This window comes from Amblyomma mixtum, chromosome 3 (genome assembly GCF_055824585.1).
Source record: "Amblyomma mixtum isolate Tamu chromosome 3, ASM5582458v1, whole genome shotgun sequence".
Lineage (NCBI taxonomy): Eukaryota > Metazoa > Arthropoda > Arachnida > Ixodida > Ixodidae > Amblyomma > Amblyomma mixtum.
Window position 1 is genome coordinate 76014942 of NC_143014.1, and position 25895 is coordinate 76040836.

A 25895-nucleotide genomic window follows, 5' to 3' on the forward strand; every position below is an offset into this window, starting at 1 on the left:
TGCGTGCAATAAAAGCGAGTGCATCTACTAATTCGTCGCGGAGTATGGATGGGACGTGGCCCTGCTGAAGGGTTCTAATATCTGTCTCGAAGTCCGTGAAGATCGTGCATGTGGTAGAGGTATACGTTGTATCGATGCAAGCTCTTGAATGCTAAGCACTGTCGGTAAGACCTTCAGGGTAAGAGTTGAGGGTGGGGAAGACTATGGACCGAAGTTCTGGTGTTGGGACTGATCGGGGAGAGAGATGGAGAAAGCTGCCGCGCCAACTTGGGTGCGGGTAGCATCTGTATATATCATCACATGGTGCTTAAGTGGGGCCTGATGTATAGCCTCGACTCGATGCCAGCCTGGATTTAGATGGCTGTTGACACCTCTCGGTATGGGTGCGAAATATAGGTTCGGGGTAGGAAGGGGAGTTCCTACGACGGAGGGAAGATCGAGCGGAGAAATACCCGCTTGCTCAAGGAGCCCCCCTGCGGAAACACCGAGAGGCGAGCAATCTCTCGGTCTCTGCGCTGCTATACCAGTTCTGAAAGTGTGAGAAAAAGCCCTCTTGCGTACAGGAGGGAGTTCAAAGTGTGCACTGGCAGATGAAGTGCAGTAATGCCGATTCGATTGAGTTTCTGGCTCAGGGTTCGCCAGTCTGGCTAACCCTGAGTATGGCCATGCGGGTGAGGCGATGACATGTTTTTATGGCTGCTGTGACAGTGGATTGAAAGGAAGATTCGCATAATTGCATTCCCAAGATCCGACAAGATCCGCAGGGGCTCTCGTGACCTTCCGTAACGTGGTGGATGAGAGGATTGGGTTGTATTTGTTATTTTGTTCGAGAGTGTATAGGTAATTCTGATTTCTCTGGAGCGGGATTCAGGACCATAGCAACGAGATGAGATTCCACCATGATGACGCCTTGTTACAATGTGAACCTCGACCTCGCCCCGTGAGCTCTGCGTGCACCACAGGGTGAGATCGTCGGCACAGAAAGTGTGTCGGAGGTGGGGGATAGTGGACAGCTCTTTTGAGAGGGGACCCATACCGAGGTTAAAGAGTGCGGGTGAGACGATAGAACCATGGGGCGTCCCACGTGTAAGAGAGATGTGAGACGAAAGGGATTCGGAGAGACGAAGCAGGACAGTACGGTAGGATAGAAAAGTGCAGAAATACTTAGTCTGTGGAGAAAGCCATTAGTCTATGGGGCTCAAGGTGTCGAGAAGAGGGTCGTGAGCGATAATTATCGAATGCCTTTTGCACATCGATGGTGAATGATGTGTGGAGCTGATCTGAGGTAAGGATGCGAAATGTTTGTTGTAAGAGCAGGAAGATATCCTTAGTAGACATGCCTGATCGGAAGCCTGTTTGCTGTGGGGGAAGAATACCGTTGTGTTAAGATGCTGTTCAAGTTTGTTGCGGACCATGCGCTCCATGGTTTTACCGAGACAAGAGGCAGATACAAGGGGCGGAGATTCTGAATGTGGCCCGGCCTGCCTGGTTTCGGTAGGAATGTAACGACTGAAGGTTTCCGACTGTCTTGGAGTGTACCGCCACGACAGTTGGTGTTGATTTCATCCAGAAAAGTCTGCCTGTCGTTTTCTGGCATAGTGCTAGCAAAAAGATGTTTACTGGATTTGAAAGCAGTGGTTCGGTGGATCTGCAGAGCGTGGGCGGACGTCGCTGCTGCGTCTTCGTTTGGCCGCGTCTCCCGTTCGTCTCCCTCGTAATGTCCTGGCTCGAAGCACGGTATTTTCGGGGCGCTTATATCGGCGGCTCATGTTCCGGCGTTCTTCTCGCTCGTTCATCGCGCGATTCCGAGGGTCGGAGATTTAAGAGGTTGAGAGTCCGAATGCGGACGCGCCTCCTGATCGCGTGGTTTGCGCGCAGGGGCGTCAAGTACCCTGGATGGCGGGCGCTGCGTATCTCTGAGTCATGGTAGGATGAACGCGCAGCTAACACTCGCTATCCGTTCTTTTATTCCCGCTGGAAGCGGAACAGGTGTCCGAGATAAAAAGCGGCGGCTCCCGCAGTCGGCAAACATTTTTATCTCCCTTCCTTTCGGTGATTCTTTATTTTGTTACCATTTTTTTAAATAAACGACTGCCACCACCATATTCCCTCGACTTCCGCGTAGGACTGCCTGTTGAATTTTCTTAGCAGTAAGAACTAGCGATCTTGCCTGTGCCATGGACATGCTCAAAAGCTCGTTGTAACGGCTTCTGCACAGAAACCCATTGGAATCATCCATCGTGGCCCGTGCTGAACGACGTTTGAAGTGACTGCATTGTAGAATTCATTAAAATATTCAGCAAACCATATAACGCACACCATGATTTTAACGTCTAGTTCGCGATCACCAGCGGACATCTTATTGAGTCAGAATGCTACGAACTGAAACAAAAAAAAAAGACACTTCAGCCACTAACTCTCAGGGTATGACGAGCGATCAGCAATACAGCTGGTTCGCGAAATGTTTGTGTTATGGTAGGGCTACAATCTTATGATGCGAGAAATGTGCGGCTGTGGACGTTTGCGGCTGTAGTCTTCTTCCGTATAAGAGGGTTACTCATGCGTTCTCCGTATTATTCTCCGAGTGTTCCTGCGTGCTGAATTTTTTCCTTGTACTGAACTCGATCCCCACAAGCCCAAATAGTCCCAGTAGCCTATAAATGACGGGGCGGATTCGTGGCTGAAAAGTAATGTAATGTACTCTGCATCACGGCCTGGGTTAGGGATACCGATTCGAATTTGGTTGCCCACGTTGACCTTGACCCGAGGGGTCGAGACCACAGTAGAGCGGCCAGACACACTCGGAGGAGGCAGTCTTTCAGCTCCGACTCTTTCCGCGCTTGCGGTCATGAGGACGGGACGGCAACGACGACGACGCGAAGCCCAGGCAACTACACGCTGAAACAGCTAGCGCTGTGAAATGAACTTCACGCACCAAATTTATGCGTGATGAGTGACGCAGTTATATTTTTTTTTTACTATATTTGCCTCAAAAAGACCAAAACAGCTGATTTTTTGCCTAGAGGCCGGAAACTAGGGTAACGGGATCCCGGTGCGGCCCAAACTGACGAATGTATAAATCGCGCAATTCAAGTTGTCGCTACGTGAACGCACATCAGTCCAACCGAGGTTCGAAATTTGGCACCTTCGCTCTCCACACTCTACACATGGAAGGTTCGGAAAACAATGCCACGCTGCTTTCTCCCTACTCTGCCATGGTATCGCAAAACTGCACACAGCTGTGCTTCATCGACACTATTTATTTGCTCCACGTCGAAATTACGGGGCAACGCCAGCGTACCGTGTCCACCTACTCTAACGGCACCGTACATGTTTGGCAAACTAGAATAGCCTAATCGCTTTGCGCAGTCAGCCCGAGGTCTCCACACTAGAATGCTCTGGTTAAATACAGATTTAATCCGCGCAACTTGTACTCCGCACACAATGACCTGCGCATTGTAAACCTCGTGCCTTCCATCATCTCCTCGGCGTAGTCACCCTCTCTCGACAGACGGGCATCTTCCTGACCTGCATTTCATTCGTTAACGGTCAGGCAGCGAACAAGCGAAGCGAGTATCGCTGGCGAACACAAAATGCGTTTCAAAATTACCCAAGACCGGCTCGTACGCGCTCCAGCACCAACAGCGAACAAAATCCGAGTTGGGCCAGCAGTAAAGGCTGAGAAAAATCTGCCGGGCCCGGCCGCTGCGTGGCGGCGGCCGCGATGAGTTTGTTAGATGCAGGTCGCCGCCGAGGCACGCCCTCGCCGGCGGCCGTCGCCCACGTGCTCGGTCCGCGTCATCGCCGCAGTCGGGACGCGGGCCGGCGTCCCTCGCGCCATCGCTGTCTGCGCGCTCCGCCGGCCCCGGCTTGTAAACAACGATAACCTCAACAACGGCGTCGACACAGTCCGCCCCGCACGCGCCACGGCCCACGCGCCCATCGCGCACGATTCTGTTGGAGCGGGCGCCGCCATATTGAACGCTGGGCTGTCATTACGGAGGCCGTCTCGTCGTGCACGCCCGGTGTGCGGCCGATTCGCACGCGCCGCAGCGAGAGGGTCTCGCGGGGCGCGCGTGAGGCCGATAGTTGCAACGAGAAAGGGTCCGCGCTCTTTTGAAATTCAGAGATGCGGCGCTCAGGACGCCGCGGAGTCCATCGAGCACTGGCAAGTATTATCGAGTGCGCTACGACCAGCTACACGCCGTGCTGAAGCAGCAGAGGCCGCACTGTCCTTCCTTCCGTCCTTCATTTCTATTCGTCTTCGTTCGTCCCCCTTTTCTAACGCGGTAGCATTAGGGGTCCCGCGTCGCAGAAGAGCCGGTGTCGTCGTTGTAGGCGTCGTTGGCCTTAAGTGAAAAACCCTAATAGAAGCAAAGAATTAACAATATTTAGCTGGAAAGTAAATTGGGCGAACTTGGGTTTTGGCGGGAACTGAACCCAAGACCTTCGGATTGAGAGACAGGCACGCTACCCATAGGCTACAAATTTTGCTTACATCGCACCAAAATACATGCGCTTTCAAAAAGCTTGCGTACAAACCAACCCCTGCATGCACGCAACTCGTCGAAATAGCAACAATTTGTTGGGCCATAGGCCAAGGATGACTGCGTTTCCGAAGTTCTAAAAACTGAAAAACAGTGGACTACGTGCCCCTTATTAAATAAGGAGACTAACGGTAATAGTTAAAAACTTAACTATTCAATATTACTTAACCAGCCTACTAGTTAACACGTCTCTTAGATGTGTCCTGATGCGCACCACCGCTGACAATGCTATGCTGAAGAAAGTGCTCTTCTAACTCAAAAAGCAATTTTTTTTTTTCAAATTTGCAGAAAATCTTATGCGACCTGAACATGCAGCGCTGGCAGACGAGGGACACAGGAGAGACGCCACACACAGGGCGCTGTGTGTGCCGTCTCTCCTGTGTCCCTAGTCTGCCAGCGCTGCGTGTTCAGGATGTCAAACCAACTTGCCCAGCAACACCCCCTGCTTAGGCTAAACAGCGGTAAACAGTGTCCATTTCAGCACGAACTGCTGTGAAGGGTAAAAATGGTTATAGAACGTGGTGCGGATTCTACAAACACAAATTAGCGAAAATGCCATAGGGCCTTGTGTAGGAGTCGTCAAAAGGTTCAGGGGCACGAACGCGATGTGCAGGGTTGGTCGAAAGTTCCCAGCCCACAAGGTCTGCTTTTCACCCGCATATAGGCATTTAAAACGCCCCCGAAGCTCAGGATCTCAGGAGGGCGATGTGGGGTGTCATCCTCACCCCTGAGGCCCTTGGTGGCTCCACAGGAGACGTAAGTGTTCGCCTATGCTGCTCAAAAACAGACTGGCCTGGAAGGCATCCCTTTAGAAGATCGGTCTTCCGATCGAAACGTCGAGTTGAATAAATATGTTTCCTTTAACGAAGCTTATACTTCGCTATATATTCTTATAAGCAGTCTAGTACTTCACGCTTTCGCAACCTATATATATATATATATATATATATATATATATATATATATAATGAGAGAAAGAAGCCGACAGCCACAGAAACCAAGGGGCACAGGGGATTTTTTATTTATTTATTTATTTAGTTTGTGCTGTTGTTCGATTTAGAATATTACTGAATATGTTATCGCCTAAAGCTAATGATTAGAAAAGCAGAAGAAAAAACAACCACGTGCCGCCGGTGGGATCCGAACCCACGACCTCCGAATTACGCGTCCGGTGCTCTACCGCGGAGCTACGGCGACTATATATATATATATATATATATATATATATATATATATATATATATATATATATATATATATATATATATATATATATATATATAAGCAATCGGACAAAATTGATAAAGAGAACGTCCTGTATTTGAACAGCTGCAGTCTGTATCCGATAATATTTAAACTGACTATTGCTCAGGTTCGGTTTAAAACTTTCGTTCGTTTAGCATGAGTCATAGTGGAGACCTCACGAAACTGTCAGCCATGATTTGTTGCGCTGTAGGCCACGTGCACGTGGGAGCATCATTCTATAACAGGAAGCTCCCAGACTAGAAAACACAGGTGTCATGTATACAACGTATGTAACCAATATTTCGCTCATTATCCTACAGCGCGTTCTGATGCCGTCTCGTTCTGTTGGGTTTCAGTCACGCTCCGTGAGTGAAACCCATAGTGCACAAAACTAGTGGTTTATTTTCGAGACAAGTGTGCAGAAGTATATTTTTTTTTTTACTTTAGCAAGCGCAATCCTTCCCATTGCTCAACTGCAAAGGAGGCGACTGGCTGGAAGTGCATATTTCCTCTTAAGAACGTGGAAAGCTTTCAACGTACAGCGACGTTTTTAATGCGTCCGCCCGTGACTTCAATTTCATTTTCACAAAAGCAACATCAAGTGCGAGCTCCGGCATGTCCTTGTTGACATGTTCTGCTCACCCGGTGGTATTTGCGGCCGAGGTTATGTACATGTGACATGTGTGCTTTTGGGAGTTTATGCACTCCCGGTTTTCTTGATTTGTTTACATTCACGGGTGAACCTAATAGATCAATCCACTTCTTGACAGCCATCTTTTCCCGGTTTGTTTTGAGGGCTTGCGGTGAGAGACCAGCTAGGAGAAGACGCGGAGCTGACTTTATTCTGTACCGCCCGTAGGGCGAGAAAAAATTATGACGCCCGTATGTTTGATCAACATACCATCAAAAACAGCGATCCCAGATAGCGATGTGGAATAGGAGATGAAGAATGAATACGGTGTTTTTACCACCCTCACGTTCATTGTGTGTATATGACCTGTTTCTGGGTGGATGAAAGAAATGACTTTAATGTATTAAAAACTTTCTTCACATCATGAATCGTGACAAGGTGGAAAATTTTACGTGCGAGATAAGCCTCTACAATTTTGACCACTGCTCAAAATTGTCACCACGCGTGTGTGCTGACCTATTATACCAAGAAAGAAGCGTTGCGGCGGCTTTGCCAAACGGAGATACACGGTTCTTTCACTGTTCTGTCGTCTTTATACGGCGCCGATGCCATAAAATTTCAAAGGAAACAACAGCGAGTTCGTTGTACCCATTTTCATCTCGTAGACCGTTCTGTTATGGCGAAGTTTTATTGCAGTATACGTTTGATGCAGCGCTCTCCGGAGCGCACGTAATGACTGCGCGAACGACAAAAGCTAAACCTCCGCTCGATAGTATAGACAGTATAACCAGCAGTGTCGACTGTATCGGGCCATTTTGACGAGCTATTGTAGAGCAGAAAACAAGCAGGAATATTTTCCGTTGGACAAATAAGAATTTCGCGTAACAGCTGTGAGCTCTTGTGTCCCTCGCTGAGCGGCCAGAGTTTAACGACGACCTGCCGGCCGGGGATTGTTGGGAAACAATGCGCTCTTGGGAGAGTAGTGAATGGAGCCTCCTCGAGCTGACGCGGCCGGCCAAGTAGCGGGCGCGCATGCTGCCGAGGAGGAGGCGCAACAATCGCGAGAGGCGCAATTCTTTGTGCGCAGTGCGCTCCATCGGCGGCGGTTGGGGCCGCCCGCGGAGCACTATTATGGTCGATCCCTTCCGCCTCTCGACGTGACGCCACGGCGCGTCACGGTGCCTGGAAGTCACGCGAAAGGGCACCGGGAAGCGCCGCGCGGCGCCAAAGGCACCACCGCGCACATCAGCTGACCCCACCTGGGTTCGAGAGTGGCGTCGCTTCCGGCCGCCATCTTGGATTCGGGCTGTTAGCTTGGACACGCTCCTCTGAACCGTGGAGGACGTGTGCGGGCCCGGTCGTTCAACGCGCATGGAGCTCCGCGGAACAAAGAGCCGCCGGACTGCGCCGCCGATGGTGAACGGCGCCCTTGATGCGCCGGGCCAAGTCCAAGTCTAGTCCGCCACCGACGCCCACGCTGCCTGCTTCTCTACCGGCTGTGGCGCCAAGCAAAAGGGATATTTGAAAGCCTACTCGGGCACCCCGGAATAATGTGAAGTGTGCGCGATTCGCAAACCACGGAACGTCATCGGTGCTTGGGGCTCCCACCAGCATGCCTTATTCCTCACGCGCATCGCAAATCGCGAGGGAGTAAAAATTAACTGTCGAATTGGGAATAGCCGTAGCACGTGCTTATCATTCAGCACTTTCTACAAGGAAGCACGCACGACGCGTTAGGGCTCGGGTCTGCGCTCAAAGTTGAAAGGTCACTGGTTCATCGTTTCTCGTCAAGTCGGTATGAGCCCAGCGGAGGCCAGCTGCAAGGTCCACCCCAAACACAAGTTCCGCTCGCATCGGTCTGACGTGGCGCCATCTACGGCGCGCGCAGCCCATAGCTGACCGTGGCGTGTGTGGACGGTGTCTCTGGCGGCGGCGGCCCTTCGTGGGCGCACCGGCGGGGCCGGCCGGCAAGGGGCAGGCGTCGGCCGAGCCCGCCCACGGCCGACGCAGAGGGGACCGGCGAGAGGAGCCGCGCTGCTCGACTACGGAAGCAGGCGCGGCCGCGTCAATGAACCCGGCCGTGCTGCGTCGTTGGGGCGTGATCGCGCAGAGCGTCGGGGAAGCGAGGCGGGGAGCGATGCCCACGAAGCGTTACTCCTTTCGCACGGCGACGCAGCAGCGGAAGAGCCGGCAACCGCCGCGCGATCCCACATCAGCGCGTGCGGCGGAACACTCGAATCAATTAGCGGGAGCCGCGATCGCACATATCTCTCGCGCAGGCCAAGGCATTGTCCGTAAATTAATGCGCGGTAGTATATTTACAGACGACCCTGGCAAACTGCAAGGACCTGCTCATTGAAATGGCTGTGCCCTGCGGAACCGAGGGATGGAAGCGTGCCAGGAGAGGATAAGCAAAGGAACGCTCATTAAGCAGCGCCGAATGCTCGTGGGTATGATCGGTTCGTTCGGGGCTGAAGCGGCTGCCACAAAACGAGAATAACAACTGCTTAGTGACACTCGTGTGGGCAGGTTTGAGACGTTTAAGTAGCTTAATGAGGCTTGAGCTTATCTGCACAGACGGCGGAATGACCATTAAGCACTTTTTGTGCTGTACACAGTCGATTACACTTGTCTAGAGCGCTCGAGCGGTGCCGTCCGATGGAAATAATGCGAAATTCTAAAGTAGGCATTGACTTTCACTGATGATACTTGCGCTGGGGAGAATCCTAATAGACATGTGCCCCACACAGGCACCAGCGCCTTACCCCGGGGAGCCAAGGAGCTGCGATAAGATTTAACTTCATTTGCTCCCCAGCACACCGCTCGAGCGCCCTAGACAAGTGTGATCGACTCTGCGCAGCTATACTATATGCTGCAACGTACACGCAGTGCCTTGAAAATGTGGCCCATGAAGAGGAAACAAACCAGCACGTGGAGCGAGAAGCAACGCAAAATTATGTCGAGAGGTGCCATATTCAGCAGCGTGTATAGAGCTGGGCCAATTGGCACATGCATGGTCACACAGAATAGAACCAGCGAAAGGGACTCAGGTGCAGCAAATAACGCAGGGCGACGCTAGACTTTCTCAACTCGGCCTGTGTTCTTCAATGTGTCTGCGTTCCTTTCACTAGTCTTGTTCTAGGTGCCATATGTATACAGGGTTTCGGGATTTCGGGTAAAGCCCGATTTTACTCCATTCTTATTTCTTCAAAATCGGGTCAAACCTGATTTCTCCCAGAAAATGAGCCTTCTTGATGACGCTGGTTTTCCAGTTCACAAAGCTGAAGACATCGCAAAATAAAATAAAATGTGAATATCTACAGCGCTTATTCCAGAGAGGTGCCCTCGGCAAACTGGGGTTCTTAAACCTCTTTTAGCGTTCGCTTTCATGAGGCGGATGAATTTGAGGATATGTTCCAAAAGGGTGACTTAAAAGCGAGAAGCCAAACCATGACAATTGACCGGGTGTTTAGCGCTGCCCACGCTAATGACACCCTAATTCAAGGACCTTGCGCATTTAAAATGGTTTTATGATGTTTAATGTTTCCACACTGCACAAATACAGGCACGCCCGTCTATGTCAGACGCGGGAGTGCGCGGCAGGAGATTGATAACGTACGCGAAGAAATATTTGTAACAGATATGAAAAAAAGCTTAATTGGAGAATAATTTGCCCTCGATTTTTCCGTGTTGTTTATGATAGAAAAAGCAAAAAATATGGCACCTTATGTCTAGCAGAAAAACTAACTGGTGTTATGAACTGTCTTGGGCCCCAAAAAATGACCAGAAAAAAAAAACACGAACTACAGAATTTTTTTTTTCCCTTGAATATATATGCGTCACTGACAAGGATTACAGTTGGAACAGAATCGAATCTTCAGAAGAGCTAAACGTCCTGAAACATCTGAAAGCGTAGTGACAAGTGCCCTCTCCCGCCTTTGCGTCGCACCCACTGGTTTTGCGCGGCGTTATTTTTGGTTGCATCAATGTGAATCAAAACGCAAGGAGAGCACTGGGGAATCTGCAGAGAGAACCGGCAGCTGTGTAGGGACTTCGAACGACGCAAAGTTGGGCGAGTTAACGGAAAGTGCAGAGGGCGCCAGGAAGGCCTTCCACAGGACAGTCGAGTGGCGCGGCCCAACCAGAACAGGCGTCAGACAGCCCTGTTCGGGAGCCAGACGAGGGTCAGACGTCACCGGGCGCCCCTCGACCTCACCGCGAATAGGCTTGCGTTGTAAGGCGGCCATTACAGCGTTTTGAATGGTAGTTACAAGTACGACAGTGAAGACACCCGGCCCATGAGACGAGTTCGCAGATTCCACGAGGTGCGATGTGAAGTGTAAATACGTGCATGTGCAACAGGTACTACATCTGGCGCTATATGTGCATATTTTCGTCCTTTATTTCGACTTTTTTTACATTTTGTAGCCGAGTCATTTGAAATTGCTGTATCTAAGCATATAGCTCAATCGAATGTTTTGGGAATACCGTGACCTTTTCGAGTATATATGCGAGTTTAATAGCGTACAGCAAACAAAAAAAAATATTGTGAGGGCGTCTATATATTGGAAACTTTAGGGTTCCCAGTGTAAAGTGACAATTCTCCAGAGTCGTAGACGCTATCAATGTGTGCAGCTCTACATGAAAATGCGCAGTTTCGCCGTTAGACTTTTTAGTCGCAGAGAACGTCGGCAGCTCCCTGCCTCCCGCGACTCCTATCGATGCATGCGCATTCACGCCTCCGGGGTGAACGAGAGCGCCGCATCTGAAGAGACTAGCCACTGTAGCAGTGAAGAAGTTAGCGCAGGAGCCATCAGCCAGACGCGCGCTAAACGGAGCTCGGAGCCCGCGTCACCTGTCCTGTATACGCCACCGGCGCAGCAGCAAATAAGGACGAAAGGGGAGCAGCAGGTTGTATTTCACCACCACCGCGTGTGCCGCGGGCACCATAACCCAATTTCGCACTCTCCCTCGTCGTCCACTTCCGCCGGGGTCTCGCCCGCGGTTCCGGATAATCGTGACAGAACAGCCTGTCCATTTCACCGTCCATGTGGCCCGGCATCTGCGGCGCGTGCCGCCGCGTCTCGGCCGCGTTTCGGCGGCCGACAGGCGCGCGGAATCGGGCGACGTGCTTCCGGCACGAGTCGTCATTTCGAGTCCCGACGACGAGTCCGGCCCCGTGTGCGCCCACCGCCGCTGCGCAGCAAAAAGAGAATCTCGCAGTGCCCCTGCAGCGGCGGCGCGCCATTTGGAGCGCCTGCCTGAGCTCTCCTCCGAGCCCCGCTGTCATCCTGAGTGACGCGCGAGCGACAGACGCCGCCGCGCGGGAGAGGCACGCTGGTGTATGGGGTGATGCCTGTGTGTGTACACGGCCATCCGCGTCTATGCGTGAATATTAATCACGCGTGACCAACGGCGGCAGATATACGAGGGGACGTCTCAATCTTTGCGTCGTAACCGCAGCGCCGCTCGAGTGTGCAGAGTATACGCGGTGGCACTGCGACACTGCATCCTCGACTTCCGTCTTGCGCGTCAGTTCGCCCCCTACTTTTCACCCGTTTTCGCGGCCGGGTATGTGCGTAACGTTCGCGCTCCGCGGCCGACGTAGTACATCACGCGTCGCCGCATGCGTCAAACAGCCTTCGTACCTGAGCGTATACGCAGTCCGAGCACGAAGGCTCATCTGCGCCATCACAGTCAACAGCCCACTCGCCAAGAAGGTTGCCGTTCACTCGTTTCGGAATTCCATCCCTCGATTTTTTTTTTCAAATACCCTCATGCTCCTGCGGGCATTATTGAGGAGAGTTGTACAAGTATAGGCAGGGATGTTTCATTTGGAGAATTTTCCTTTTATAAGGAAATTTTCGGTCTAAAATTGGGCCTAAAGGGAATGTTCACGAGCTTTCGGGGAATTTTAACAATATTGAGAAGAGAAAATTTTCCAGCTAAAGATATTCTGAAGTGGCTCGATTAATTACCGCCGTCTATGTACGACTTCGGTGACGCAGTGGACGTTTAGGCTGTCTGCTGAACATTGCAAGAACGAAATGAAGGCGGTAATACCTCACACGTCTTCTCTTCCGCATATACAGCCCTGTCTCCGATGACGCGTTCCTCAGAGCGCAGCGACATTCCATACGTTACGCCAGCGGCCTTAATCACGCACTCTAAACAGAAAGGGGTGAAAAGGGAGTAAACATGTATGGCCATGTGAGCACAAAGGGGAGGACCTTTGTCCCTACGTAACCCTGGTGTTCACGTGACTGCCGCCGTGGAGGAAAAAAAGGAAGCTAGAATGAATGTGAACTTCGCGAATACAGCAAAGCACATAACTTGCCGTAAGCAAATGCGTGGCCTGTGAGTAAAATTATGTTTGTGTTTGCTCGCGTTACTCGCTGCCGAGGACATCTGCTACAGGAAGCTAGGCGACAAGTGCAACATACCTGAAGTTCTCAACGAAAATCTCAGAAGACGAGCTTGCCTTTCAGCGTATTGAAGTTTCGTTTTTCCGAAGCCCGTGAGATCGTTGTTTGAGAAACGATGCACAGAAACCACTCGCATGTGTGCACGCTACGAATCGATAGTTCTTCCCTTTGTCACAACCTTCCCGTGCAAATAAATGCAGATCAGTGGACTACGCAGCTGAGGCGCTTTACATTGCACCCGCTGTGTAGAACAAGCAACCCTTCCCTTGATATTGCGTCTTTGCAGAGAGCTCGAGCGCTGTGTTTTCCTGCCCATAGCCGATATGTACAATCTCTGTGCTCGCGGTATGTTTATATTTCAGAGCTTGGAAACTGCTTCCTTAATCCTCTTTAAGTGGAGGTTTAAAAAATGTGCATCATTCAGGTCCGAGAAAACAAGCCTACTTCGCCACTTTTTGTCCAGAAAACAGAAATCCACCGGTGGGGGCAAACGTAGTGGCGCAGCGAGCAATCGGGCGGGTCTCAAGGCCAGGCGTAAGCGCTTCGAAGGCGCGCGGTCTCCGTCGTGTAATTGGCTGCCAGTCTGTAGCGCCGTTACGGTCAACACACGTTGTAAACGCTCGTTCCGTTAGAACGACTCTTGTGTTCCGACGGGCTTGACGCAACAGCGAACACGCCTCCAAGTGACAAGCTCTCGAAGGAGTTGGTCCTCTTTCGTCGGCAGCGTGACCACGGTGGGAGAAAGGAAGTTTGGTGTGAACAAAGAGGGAGGGGCTCGTAGCCATGCGCACCAGTTTCGGCCAGTGTCATGGGTCCACGTTGCTTTCACTAGATGCGGCGTACGAACTCACAAGGACCCAGACTTGCTCCCGAATTTCCGCTATTAAAGCGCCTTGGTTTCCAAGCTAACAGAGCGAATAACTGAAGCCTAGAAATGCACTCTAATTCACCGCAATACAAGCTGCATGACAGTCCTTCTAATGAACTTCTTGAATATGTTGCTACGACTACCTCGAAGTTCGAAAAGGAAACAAATTCGAGTGTCCTGTGCAATTCAAAACCAAAGACTGAATCCTGTAGAGTTCACCGCCGCAAAGTTATGAATGTGTAGAAGCTTTGTGGTTCTACACTGGAAGGACTTGGAGAGTTGCTGAACGTGCAGTAATAGCAGCCGATCAAACCTATTCGTTTTAAAAAAACATAACTGGAAGACTGCCGAGAGTGCACGACCGCATTGGAGCATTTGGGTCATGAAATTAGGCTGCGCATGGTGAAGGCTCTTCGCGTAAAGGAAGATATTACTTTGATATTATGCTAATATACTGTTGGGCATATTGGTGCACCCGCAACCCAGAGCATCATGTGTCAAAAACATCTTAAGAGGTCTTCACCTCAAGCAGCGGCACCGAGGAATTGCTCTCGATATATTTTTTCTTCTCCTTGATAACGATGAATACACGTAAATTTTGGACGAACCCTTTCACTGCAGCGAAGAGCACTTGTTTTTTTACGTATTACGTGGTATTCGAATGTGCGCACTTTTCACAAAAGCGCAGAAGCGGAATTTCAGAGCATTTTGAGTGAGCGCAGTCACATCATACAGATATTACTAAACATGAAGAAGGAACGGGGACAATGAGGCTTGTATTTTTTGGTCTCTAAACTGAAAACTTTGTATAAACCGCTGATCGACTGCATGTTTTCAGTGACCGATTAATTCAGATGTAATTGAGAACTGCGGCAATACTTATCGGCCGCATCCTCACACGGCGCGATGTGAGTTAAGTTCCTGAATTGAATGCGACGGGAAAGGGAAGGAAAAAAATAAAAGCAAGAACGCGTCGCTCAAGCGTTGTTTTTTCTTTCAAATCTCCTGCTGCTTTCAGTAGTTGCAGAACGTTTGCCTCGCTTTCGCTTGGTAATCTTTGGCCGACTTTTTTGAGAAACTTGGAAACTGTTTGGTGACGTTGCTCAGCGACACGTGTGACAAAATAAACGGCAAAGTTATAGAGGATCGCTTCCCAAAACGTATTTCAATTTCAAATGTTTTTCATTAACTCCACAAAAACTCAGTAATAGTCAACTGAAACTCAACGTGCATTTTGGTGAGGGGCACGGACTTTCCTTAGACGCGAAACGTAGAGCAGTTATTACAGCGGCAGGACGCTTAAAATCATTGCGACAGCAGAAAAATTAAAAAAAAAAGCACTTTAACATGGCCTCAGCTGAAACTGTGCCACGATGTTTATAACCACAGCACGTTCAGGGACAGTCTGTGAAGCAGCAGAATGAAGCTTCTTATTCTGCATAGCTCCGGATCAGACGTTCACGGTGATAGGTTCGATGAGATCTCGGGAAATAAAAACTGTTTTCTCTCAGAACAGTCTATAGGCTCCCATCGTGCCGTTTGAGGCTTATTAGAATAATCTCTGAAAACGAAATCTTGCATTATAGTAAGAGCACAGAGTGTCATGTGCAATGAACGGCTAAAGATGCCGTCGCGCCCGCTGTTTACACCAGTTTAAATAATCCGCACGGATAAAGTGACAGTTAGGAGTATCGAACGTATCAACGCAGCACGATTTTGTGAGCAGCAAACTAAGGCCGCTACTAAAGCCCTGTGTGTACACACACAATAAAGCAGTGCCAGTTTAGCACTGCCACCGCACTGCAAAGCACTGCCACAGAGCCACTGGCGAAAAATTCAATCTGTACTCTAGCGCCCCAGGGTGCGAGACCGGACACACTGAAAAGTTTAAGTCAATTAGATACAGTACAGACGCTTTAGTGTTAGCCTCAGCGAACAAAATGTCGGACACCAAGAGCGGGTAGTAAGCTGTAGTCGGATACAACTCAAGAACGAGGCGGCTTTACCCCGGCGGAGGACCCCCTTCCAGCCAGTGGTGCCGGCCGATTTCCATGAACCTGCTAGCGTGACAATGCAGGGAGAGGGCTATTCCCGACCATAGAAGGAAGGGACTATCCCCTTGCATCTGCCACTCCTTGCATTGTCATGATAGCATGCTCACGAGATTAGGCCTACGCCATTGGCTGGAAGGGGGGTCCTCTGACGCTTCATTCTTGAGTTGAAATAAACTTGCCGCTTCATTCTTGAGTTGAAATAAACTTGAAGTGAAATAAACTTCCATACCAGACATGGCAAGTAGCCATGAGGTCATGAAACGTGACAGTAGGCTTAGTAACAATCACAGGTTTGGTGACCCAAAATATTATCACTGTTAATGCTGGTTATGTGATCAGAAATTGCCACCCTAATGAGATACAGTCACACGTGCAAGCAGCAATATCAAACTACCATGGCGATAGCTAGACTCGAATGAAAGGATGTGGTATTTATCTGGAGCAAAGACCATCGCTGAACTTGGCTGTACTCCTTGGCTTTCCCGCTTCATGTGCACAATATCCCTACAAAGGGTTATGAAAAGGCTTTTGTAGCTTAGCATCTGACAATTTCTGTACTCGATCTGGTGAGCTGTGGGTGACACTTCGAGCTGTGCATGCTATCAACATTTTTCTGCCGCACATTTTCTTTTGTGTTTATAAAAGGGGGGTACTGCGCACAAAAAGACAAGGACAAGAAGATAACACAACAAGCGCAGTTTTTTTTTTTTTTTTTTTTTTTTTTCATCCCCGAAGGCAGGACGACGAAGCCTCCCTCTTTATCAGCTTGCAGAAGGGCCAAGCCGTTGTCTTTGAAGAAAGAGACAACTTCTTTTACTGATGTCTTGAGGCTTGAAGTGCTCCCACTCGCAGACCTCCGAGGCTTAGCAGCCGTCCGTAGAAGGCTGTCAACACCGTCTAGGAGGCACCGCTCCTGGTCCTCATCAGATGCCTTCCGCGCCAGCTGCCGGTTCAATGAAAGCAGCTCGTGCGCAGGAACACTAGGCTCAAAGCTGAACTTCGGTCCTTTTTTCAGCACATCAACAATTCCACTCGGTAACTCGGCATCGGCCAGTACTGACACGGAACCACCGTTATCCTTGGATCTTGGCCTATCTTTGGGAAGACGTAGTAGGAGACATTTCCACCAGAAATCCACTGCCTGGGCTGTCTGACGTCGTAAGGCCCGTAGCCTTACTTCTCCTACCCATTCGGGGTTTGTTCGGAACGTGAGCAGACGCAACCAGTCGTATAGGAGTCTGATCTGACGCCAAAGTTCAGATCTTAGAATTTTGCACACGCGTCTAACATGTCCCGCAGACGGCACCATGTACCCGAACAGAGCGATGAATTCCGAAGGCACCAGGCCTCTCTTCAGACAGAAACCTAAAAACCTTGTGCGGCAGGTCGCAGCTACAATGGCGCTAATCACAGTTGAAACATGACAGTTTGAAGGAGAAACACAAAAGAAAGGGCCCACGGTAGAAGAAACATAGTTTAAGAGCGTACGTTGTTGGGCTAGTCGGTCAATCATGGTGAATAAAAGGGGGGTACTGCGCACAAAAAGACAAGGACAAGAAGATAACACAACAAGCGCATAACTGCGCTTGTTGTGTTATCTTCTTGTCCTTGTCTTTTTGTGCGCAGTACCCCCCTTTTATTCACCATGATTGACCGACTAGCCCAACAACGTACGCTCTTTTGTGTTTGCCGCACATTTTCTTTTGAAGCGAAAAGCTTCACTACCCGCACCACAGCCGCGTTCGCGTGAGCCGTCGGAGCCAAGATTTGCTACAGCTGCGCATGCGCGAAACCGAGTGACGTCACACGCGGCACAAATAAAAAATAAAAGACAAACAGTGCGCCAGGAAACTCTCATATCTCGGTGGACACCCGAACCGCGCCGTAAGAGAAGGAAAATGAAAAGAAAATTGGTTTTAAGCAAAGGAAACAACGCCTGTCTCTCTCATATCTCGCTGGACACCCGAACCGCGCCGTAAGGGCTTTAAGAAAAATGAAATAAAAATTGGTTTTAAGGAAAGGAAATGCCTGTCTCTCATATCTTGGTGTACACCCGAAAGGAATGGACACCACAGTACATGTCTCTAAAGCAACCTTCTCAGACAGCACCGTTATCACTAAACGCGCGTCTCCTCCTCCGCCTCCGTACAGGCACTGTATGGACGGCCGAACGCCTCCACTGTTATCGTGGTGCTCCCAGTGCATTTTGCGCCAACTGCGACAGCCATGACGTCAAATCAAGCACAACTGCAGCTTTTCGCTTGTATATCCAGGCTTAATCAGAGCTAAGCCATTGCCCAATTTTTTAACACAACATAGGCGGGGATAGCATACATTCAAGCCAATCTCCTCACTTCAGTAATTATGACTAGAATACAGAAACGGCGTTGTTGCCGTACCCTGTGATGTCACGTAGCCTTTAGTAGTAATTCATGGTTACATAAAGCTGAAATTGTGCTTCAGCCATTAGTGGGAAACCTGAATGAAAAGTTTAGCTCAACCACAACAAAAAATACGGCACAGACACTTACGTGAGGGAATGCAAAAGCATGTTATGGACTCAAGACACGTAGACGTTTGGTTGCGGTTTGCGAACTGAGTTCATTTCAGGCGATCAGTGTTTTTTTTTTTCGAAGTATGACATCAGCCCTCCACCCCTTCACCCCCCCCCCCCCCCCCCCTCCACACGCATACACGCGTATGACACCGCCCGGAACGCTGTACACCGAACGAAATCGTGTTCTTTTTTTTTACGAAAGGAGATGGAGCAGTAACTGTGTAACTTCTTGGTGGACACCTCAACCGCACCGTTGCATCACAATTCGATGTGAAAGTCTGGGAAGGCACACATAATTTAAGGTGAACATGTCGTCAGTTCGAGTCCCTGTCGCAAGCTAGCCTTTAACTTGACTGGCACATGTAAGCTATATGCAACAAGAAACAGTATGACACCACCCGGAACACCGTACGACAAACGGTTGCGCCACAATTTTGGTTCGAATGTCACCATATGAATGGCGCCACATCGATGCCAACCAGTGGCTGGTATAATATACGAACGACATGTAAGGATTGTCTGAAGTGGCGGTGCTCAGCTTGATGTGTGCGTCATACGACCGCTTGATGACGTCATCATTTTTGCTTGACCGCTTGATGACGTCACACACACACACACACAACACGCGCGCGCGCCGCCAGCTTTTCTCGTAATGAGACTAGTAATGCCTTCGCATTAAACGAGCAGCTGAATAATGGCGTAACTGTTGATTCAGCCGATTCATGTTTCTTCCGAGCAACGAGAAGCCATTTCAAACCTTTTCACTGCACTAAGGAAAAAAGAATCACGTTACGGAGCCTGTAGGGATCAGCAGCAGAGCCGATAAAGCACTACTCTCTTATTCAAGTCTGATGTGTCTGGCAATTAAAAGCACGAACGCATCACGATGAAAGTTCATTCCAAATTCTCCGAAGGAAATCGTGACTTCACGGTTACCATTTTCACAACTGCAGAATTCGACGAACTGGGCTGTGGAGATGCGGCCGCTGCAGCCTGCATTCCATCCCGCAGGCTCGGTTTCAGTAGCAGAATGTCAGAGTCGCTGAGCCATCGCTCCGGGTCACCGCACTGGACTTATGTATAATGTAATTCAAAGCTTGCTCGTGACATTTTTCAGACATGACTGGTGTTTATGAGAGATCAAACACCTTCAAAACTCCTACATATGGTTTCTAACGCTAAAAACTCTCTCTTTCCACTCTTACTTTTTAAATATCGTCAATTTAATTTATTGGCCCCCCAGACACGAAAGAAGCAAGAAGCCCCATTTGCACTGCACTTGTCGTCCGCGTCTTCAGACTGAAAGACGCGTGCACCGAGCATGGGATTCTTCCAGTCGTACTGTTCTTTCCCGGGAAGAGAAAATTAATCGAGTGTCATGGCTCCGATAAAAAATTTCACGGATCGGATTTCTCTGACTAGAAAACGCTCGAACCTCGTTGCATTTAAAAAAAGAATGTTTCATGTAGTATTGTGCGAAATGCAGTACAACAGAATCGGGTTATGTACCGAGATTAGCAAGCTGTGTTGTGAATAACTGTTAATTCAGCAAATTAAAAGCCCTTAAAGAACTATAGCGCGCAAGGTAGCAGCTTACATCGTGATCTGTCTCTAATTTTGGTGTCGTCCACTGCATCGGCATGATGTGTCCCGCATACCGTCGACGTGCTTTAACGGGTAACTCCGGGGATTCCTGAACATTTTGAGTTGATAGCCGCATCACACTCTTCATACTCCCCTCTCTCTTGGCCCGCCGCGGTGGCTCAGTGGTTACGGCGCTCTGCTGCTGACTCGAAAGATGCGGGTTCGATCCCGGCCGCGGCGGCCGAATTTCGATGGAGGCAAAATTCTAGAGGCCCGTGTGCTGCGCGATGTCAGTGCACGTAAAAGAACCCCAGGTGGTCGAAATTTCCGGAGCCCTTCACTACGGCGTCTCTCATCCTGAGTTGCTTTGGGACGTGAAACCCCAATAAACTAGTAAAACCAAACTCCCCTCTTTCCGCCACAACAACCCGTTGTTCAATAATCGAGTGGAACTATATATCAGAAGTAAAAACTGAAAACCGAAACCGAAACTGAGTCCGTAGCTGGGCGCGATGCTCCGTGTGACGTATCGATGACGTCACAACAATTACTAGAAAAACACTCGTGCGCGTGTTGAATGGCTGAAGTAGAGACTGATACCGAGTACTCCTTTCATAAAATGCCCGAGACGACCTACTACAAGGCTCAAACTAAGCGAGCATCAACACGCGCGTAACGTTCGTGACGTCACAAATGCAGTGTTGCTCGTAGAAATCATCTGAACTGAGGCCACAGAGACGGCAACCTTTAGAATCATTTGCGCAGGAATTAAATATTGCATGACGGCCAAACTTGAATGGAGATAAACCTACAGAATAAGTTTCATTTTAATGTGCTAACCCCGAAAAAACCCCCGGAACTGCCCTTTAAAGAACAGAGTCCAGCTGCATCCAACGGTATCGCATAGCGCAGAACTAAATCTATACTCCCGTCTCACAATCTGGTGGCGCTGGAGTGGAACCTATCAAGACCTACTCATGCGTTAGAGATTGTGCACGGGAAGAATAGTGCCGACTGGGAGACCTCTTGTACGGCACACTTTTCATTGCTTAGCCGATTTTTCGCTCACCAAGTACGCGGTCACCATCACGCACTTGATAATTTGGCGGCATTACTGGTTGCCAGCTCGGGTACAGCAGATTGTGAGAGGGGGCAGCTTTAGCGAGTCGTGGGAGGAGGTTCCGTCGACTTTCAATTTAGTGCCTCTCTCGTCCACATTGGTGATTGTTTTAGTATTGGGAAACTATCTGCACGTTCCCATCACCACGCCACCAAAAATGTCTAGCGGGTATTTCCTTGCAAGCCGCCCATGCTCATGTATCTGTATTCACCTGCCGAAACGTCAACACTGTCCAAGGGAAGGACGCCCGTATTAGTTTCAGTTTATCAGTTTATGAATGAACTGCAGATGAATGCATCTCAAGCGCTATCTATGCCTTATACGTCTCAAGCTTTCGCAACATTTTACCCTGCAGTTTTACAAATCTGCAAGGTACCGTCGGGTTTGTGTGTCAGAGTTGGGCGTAGTGGGTTGCAACTGAGATAACGAATGACTAATACCTTCCCTGTATTTCATTTGCAATCCTCAGTCCTGGAAAAGTGTTTACTTGTTCGCGAAAATCTTCCGCTAGTCCCAGGCGTTGCACGTTTCAATCGATCGCGTTGTGAAGCAACACAGAATGACTGCTCGGCTATTTGCACCACTGTGCTTCAAGCCACGTTCTTGCCTCGAGTCGCTTCAGAGTCGCTTCATTGTCACTTCGGAGTAAAGTGTATAATGGTTCTGCATAAATATTACAAATATAATTATATAATAGCTACATATTGCCCGTACTCACCGACGGGAAGAAACCTGTAGGTTAACGAAAAGGCTTGGGATTAAATTGAGGACAATGCAGATAACTAAGGCAAAGAAAATCATGAAGCAAGCATAAGAGGCAGGAAGAGGGCAGAGAGTGAGGGGAACAAATGCGAGTTAGTGACAACCAAGCTGAGCTCAAGAAGAACAAATGGGCATGGGCAGGGCATGTTTTGCTCATATAATCGATGATTGCTTATTGGTTAACGGAGTGGATTCCTAGGGACGGCAGACAACCCGCTGTAGCCATTGTTTTCCCGGCGTCAGCTAAGCGTCCAATTCAGCTGCGGCTCATAATCACGTGGCATTGCTCGAGCTCGTCAGCATCTAAGATGTCGTTTCAGTTGACACGCGGGCATCCTGTCACGTCAAAAATAAAGTTAGTGGAGGGGGTATAGTACAGGGAACCTTCAGAAATATAATGCTGCAATACAGAAATATATCTTTTGGCCATGCTTGTCTAAAAGTAATCTCCAACAGCTCCAGTTTAACAGGAAACATGGCGGTCTCTGCTGAAGCCGGCTTCGCAACCGTGGCTTTCCGCAGTGCACGCTGCGTTCTCGACAAACCGGTGAGGCGCAAGTGTTCTGCTTCCTTTCCAGCTTGCCTTTGCCACAAAGTGCGCGCGACATGTCGCCGGTCGTAAAACTCGGATCTCGACCGCCCCTAAGCCTAACGGGTAGGCGCCATCCTAACGTGGTGAGAACATGGCGTCAGAACGAGCGGGACGTCTGGCATGTGACCTCACCTTGAGAGAAGAGCCTGTAAATGAGACTGACGTGAGATTTGTTTAGTTTTTTTTTTTCTAGCGCTGTAACGCCGGCATAGATATTTCGCATATTTTTGTGTTAAGAGCTCTGGTTGTCCAATGGAAGCAGCCCACGACATAAAGACACGACCTTGCAGCGTAGCTCTCTCATGACGTCGAAACATACATGTCTTTCCTTCGTTTAATTTCATACACGTGACAGTCCTAGTGTCTTTTCAGTGCAGATCGCCGGGAATAATTTTTGAGCGACGTTTGATAGGTGTCGCAGATAGCGCCCTTTTATTTTTATTTCGCAGTCGTAAAGCCGAAAATTCACTTTCCGAACCGAAGAAGACCGAGCGAATTAATAAAACTTAATTTACATGACGTTCGACCAATAGATCATTACTCAAGTCGCGCAAAGGAAGCTAACTTCATTACCATCCTTTAATGTGACGGTCAGCGGGTGAAATAACATGTGCGCTTGGGAGAAACAGATTTGTCTTGGTACCGACTGGTCGTCTGCCGCCTGGTTGTTCGAGACCTCTCTGCGTTTGGTGCTATACCTGGGCAGGATTGCGCTGGAATGAGGGGGAAAGTGCTTGAAGACAATTAAACAAGAAGCGAGAGATAAAGGTGGGGGAGACCTTTCGGCGCACCGCTATTATTGGACTTATCGGAGAGCTCTCTTATCTGCGTGAGGGGACGCGATAGGCGGCAGGCCGCCTCGCGGGCCTCGCATCGAGCTTTCTGGCGCGAGTTTCCCTGCTCGGCGCTGCTGTTCGCTCGGTGCCACGGTGCGAGGAGCCCGCGCAAAGCGAGCCGCAGTGCACGCGCTTCACTCCGAACGCACTTCTCGCCGAGCGTCGTAAACGTGTGCGCGCAGCCACGAGGAGCTAAGGGCAGACGCCACGAGCGCTGCAGTGAAAGGTCATCTTTCATCGCCGCTCTGGAGAATGCGTTATGCACAATAACAGTTTGAGAGCGGAGAAGAACGAGCGTGACATTTGAGCGGGCGTTCGCCAAAGGGCGCATGTGTCGTGAGCGCAGAGGGAGCAAATGAGCGCACAGAGAGAAAAAGAGAAGAAGCCAGTCTGACTGTGTAGTGCTCGTGCGAGATCGACGTGGCGCGGCGCACATGTTGGAGCCACCTGCGGTGCATGAGTCGCGCCGTAAATAATGAGGGCGGAGAATGTGCAACATCCGTGCCGCGTTCCCTGTTCAGCGGAGGGGGGCGCCGGTCACTCGGGCCGGACACCACGAGACCTGCAGCGAACAACGCTCCTGGGCTCCGGCCGTGGAACGTTGTTCTCTGCGACCGAAGCGGTCGGCCCCCGGGCTCGGGGGAGGACCGCGCGGACTTCCCCCGTCTTGCTCTCGGGAGCCCAGAGGACGGCTGGTGCGAAAGAAGACGCGGTGCCACGTACACACAGTGCGCGCGCAGCAGCAGCACGTGGGGCCCTACCTTGTTGTTGGCCAGGTCGACGACCAGCCACGAGAAGACGACCGTGTCCTGTTCGTCGCTGCCGAGCGCGTCGCCTTGCTGTCCGGCCGTGACCAGGTGCACAACCACGACGAACCTCGTGGCGGCCATGTTGCGTACGGTGTGGCAGCGATCAGCAGCGGCCGGGCATGTCCCGCGGCTCAGCAGCGGCCGCCCGGGTTGCGGGGCCACGCGCTGGCCGGCATGGTCGTGGAGCAGCAGCTGCCGGGGGTGTGCGCGCTGGGGAAAGGCCGCCGGTCTTGGACGCCGTCCGTTGCGAGTGCGATAAGCGTGTCCCTAGTGCAGTTGTGCAGCAGCTCTGTGCGGCGACGCAGGAGAAGTTAGCCCCCCGAGAAAAGACCAAGCCCCGAAGCAAAACACCCGGCGAAAAAGTCCAATAACCGCCACCACCACCAAGGAGACAACACCAGCCCCGCTAGAAGGACTGTGCCGGCTCCCCGCCACGGGGGGCTGCGCGGGCGCTGCAGTCGAGCGGGGCCCCCTCGCCACAGGTGATCAGCGCGGGGAGGGATTGGAGGGCCGCCTACAGGTGCCTCTCCCCCCGCTCGTGACGTCGCCGCCAGCAACAGGTGGAACGGGCTGCGCGCGCCGCCGCGCGAGGAGGCGCAAAAGAACAAAAACCGGGCGAAAAAGAATACGAGCAGACAACGTGGCCTCTCGGCTCGCTTTGTCCCGCGACCTGCGCCTTTCTTGCGTGCGGGGGCCTCGTTCGGCCAGCGCCACTCCGCCGGCCGCCAACTTCCTCGCGCTGTCGCTGGTCCCAAGGGGGCGCAGAGTTTCCTTCCGAGCCAAACCCAGAAGCGCGACCTTTCCTGCTTGTATTCTCGGGCGCACACCGCAGCCCTTATCTCTCGCGGCGAGGCCGATACGAACCGCGCCGCGCTAGCTCTCATCTCGCAATTCGTGAAACCTGGCGATGGAGAATCATACGCGCCGAGTGGACTCTCGGTCGGAAGTCGGGCTGGAACGGTTCCTGTGGCCAGAGGAGGCAAAAATTGTCCTCGCGTCTGTCCGAACGCTTTAGGCCCGCAGGGGGAGCGCTGCGGGGACGAGCCCGGGGTGAGTAACCTCGCCTGGTTCCAGTCTCTCCTGTTTTTGTTCTTTCTGCGCGTCCTTCCTCTGCGCCGCGTAATACGCGAAATCACGTCCCAACATAAATACATCCGCGCAGATACCGTCCCCGGAACGTCAAACGAAATGGGCACAAGCAATGATAAGTACGACGGCCAAGAAGTAAGAATCATAAGAGGAGCTCTTCTCGCTGTTCCATGCCACGGGAGGGAGAGAAAAAAAAAAAAAAAAAAACTCACTCGACGGGACTGGTCAGCGAGCCGACGAGATTCGGGACCGAAAAGAAGTCGCCTAAACGGCGCTGTCTGTGAGAAGGGGCAAAAAAGAATCAACAAAGGATGGAGAAGAAACAGGTTCCCGCGGTCTCCTCCTCCCCCGCGGCGTCCCTCTCCCTGGGGGCCGCGCATCCTGATGCGCTGCCGTTAATAAGAACAAGTCCGGCCTCGCGATGTCTGCGGAGATGCGCCTCCCGGGGCCGTTCTCTCCCCCGGGCTCGCTCCGTTAAGACAAAGGAGCCGGGGACCCTCGCGCGGAAGTTTACGGGTGCGCACCGCAGCCACGCCAGCCCCGAAGCCAGGCCACGCCTTCGGCGACGCCGCGCTGCACGAGAGTCGTGCCTCCGGTCGCACTGGATGCATGCGAGCTGAGAGCGTGAACACGGCGGATTTGTTGAAGCGAGGAGAAACAAACAAACACGCTCACTTGAGATTAATGGGGAGTATCTGTCTATACCTCGCCATATGTCTCCTGCATCAACTTTTTATTTTTTTTTTCCACGTGCGCGCTAAAGTTTTCTTCAAGCA

The 25895-nt window shown here is 50.8% G+C and overlaps 1 protein-coding gene across 5 annotated transcripts in view; it reads right to left on the bottom strand.

The window, feature by feature from the left end:
* The window catches only part of fus (epithelial splicing regulatory protein fusilli), a 111920-nt gene extending 87440 nt beyond the window's left edge, over nt 1–24480 (bottom strand). For 2 of the 5 annotated variants that reach the window (XM_089579727.1, XM_089579725.1), the window contains exon 1: nt 23983–24479. In XM_089579727.1, the coding sequence (XP_089435853.1) occupies nt 23983–24111 (129 nt within the window). In that variant the 5' untranslated portion in view covers nt 24112–24479. Of the gene's footprint in view, nt 1–23982 lie in introns of all 5 variants that reach the window. The other 3 variants (XM_089579724.1, XM_089579723.1, XM_089579726.1) reach the window with 3 other exon arrangements.
* Nucleotides 24481–25895: the final 1415 nt, after the last annotated feature.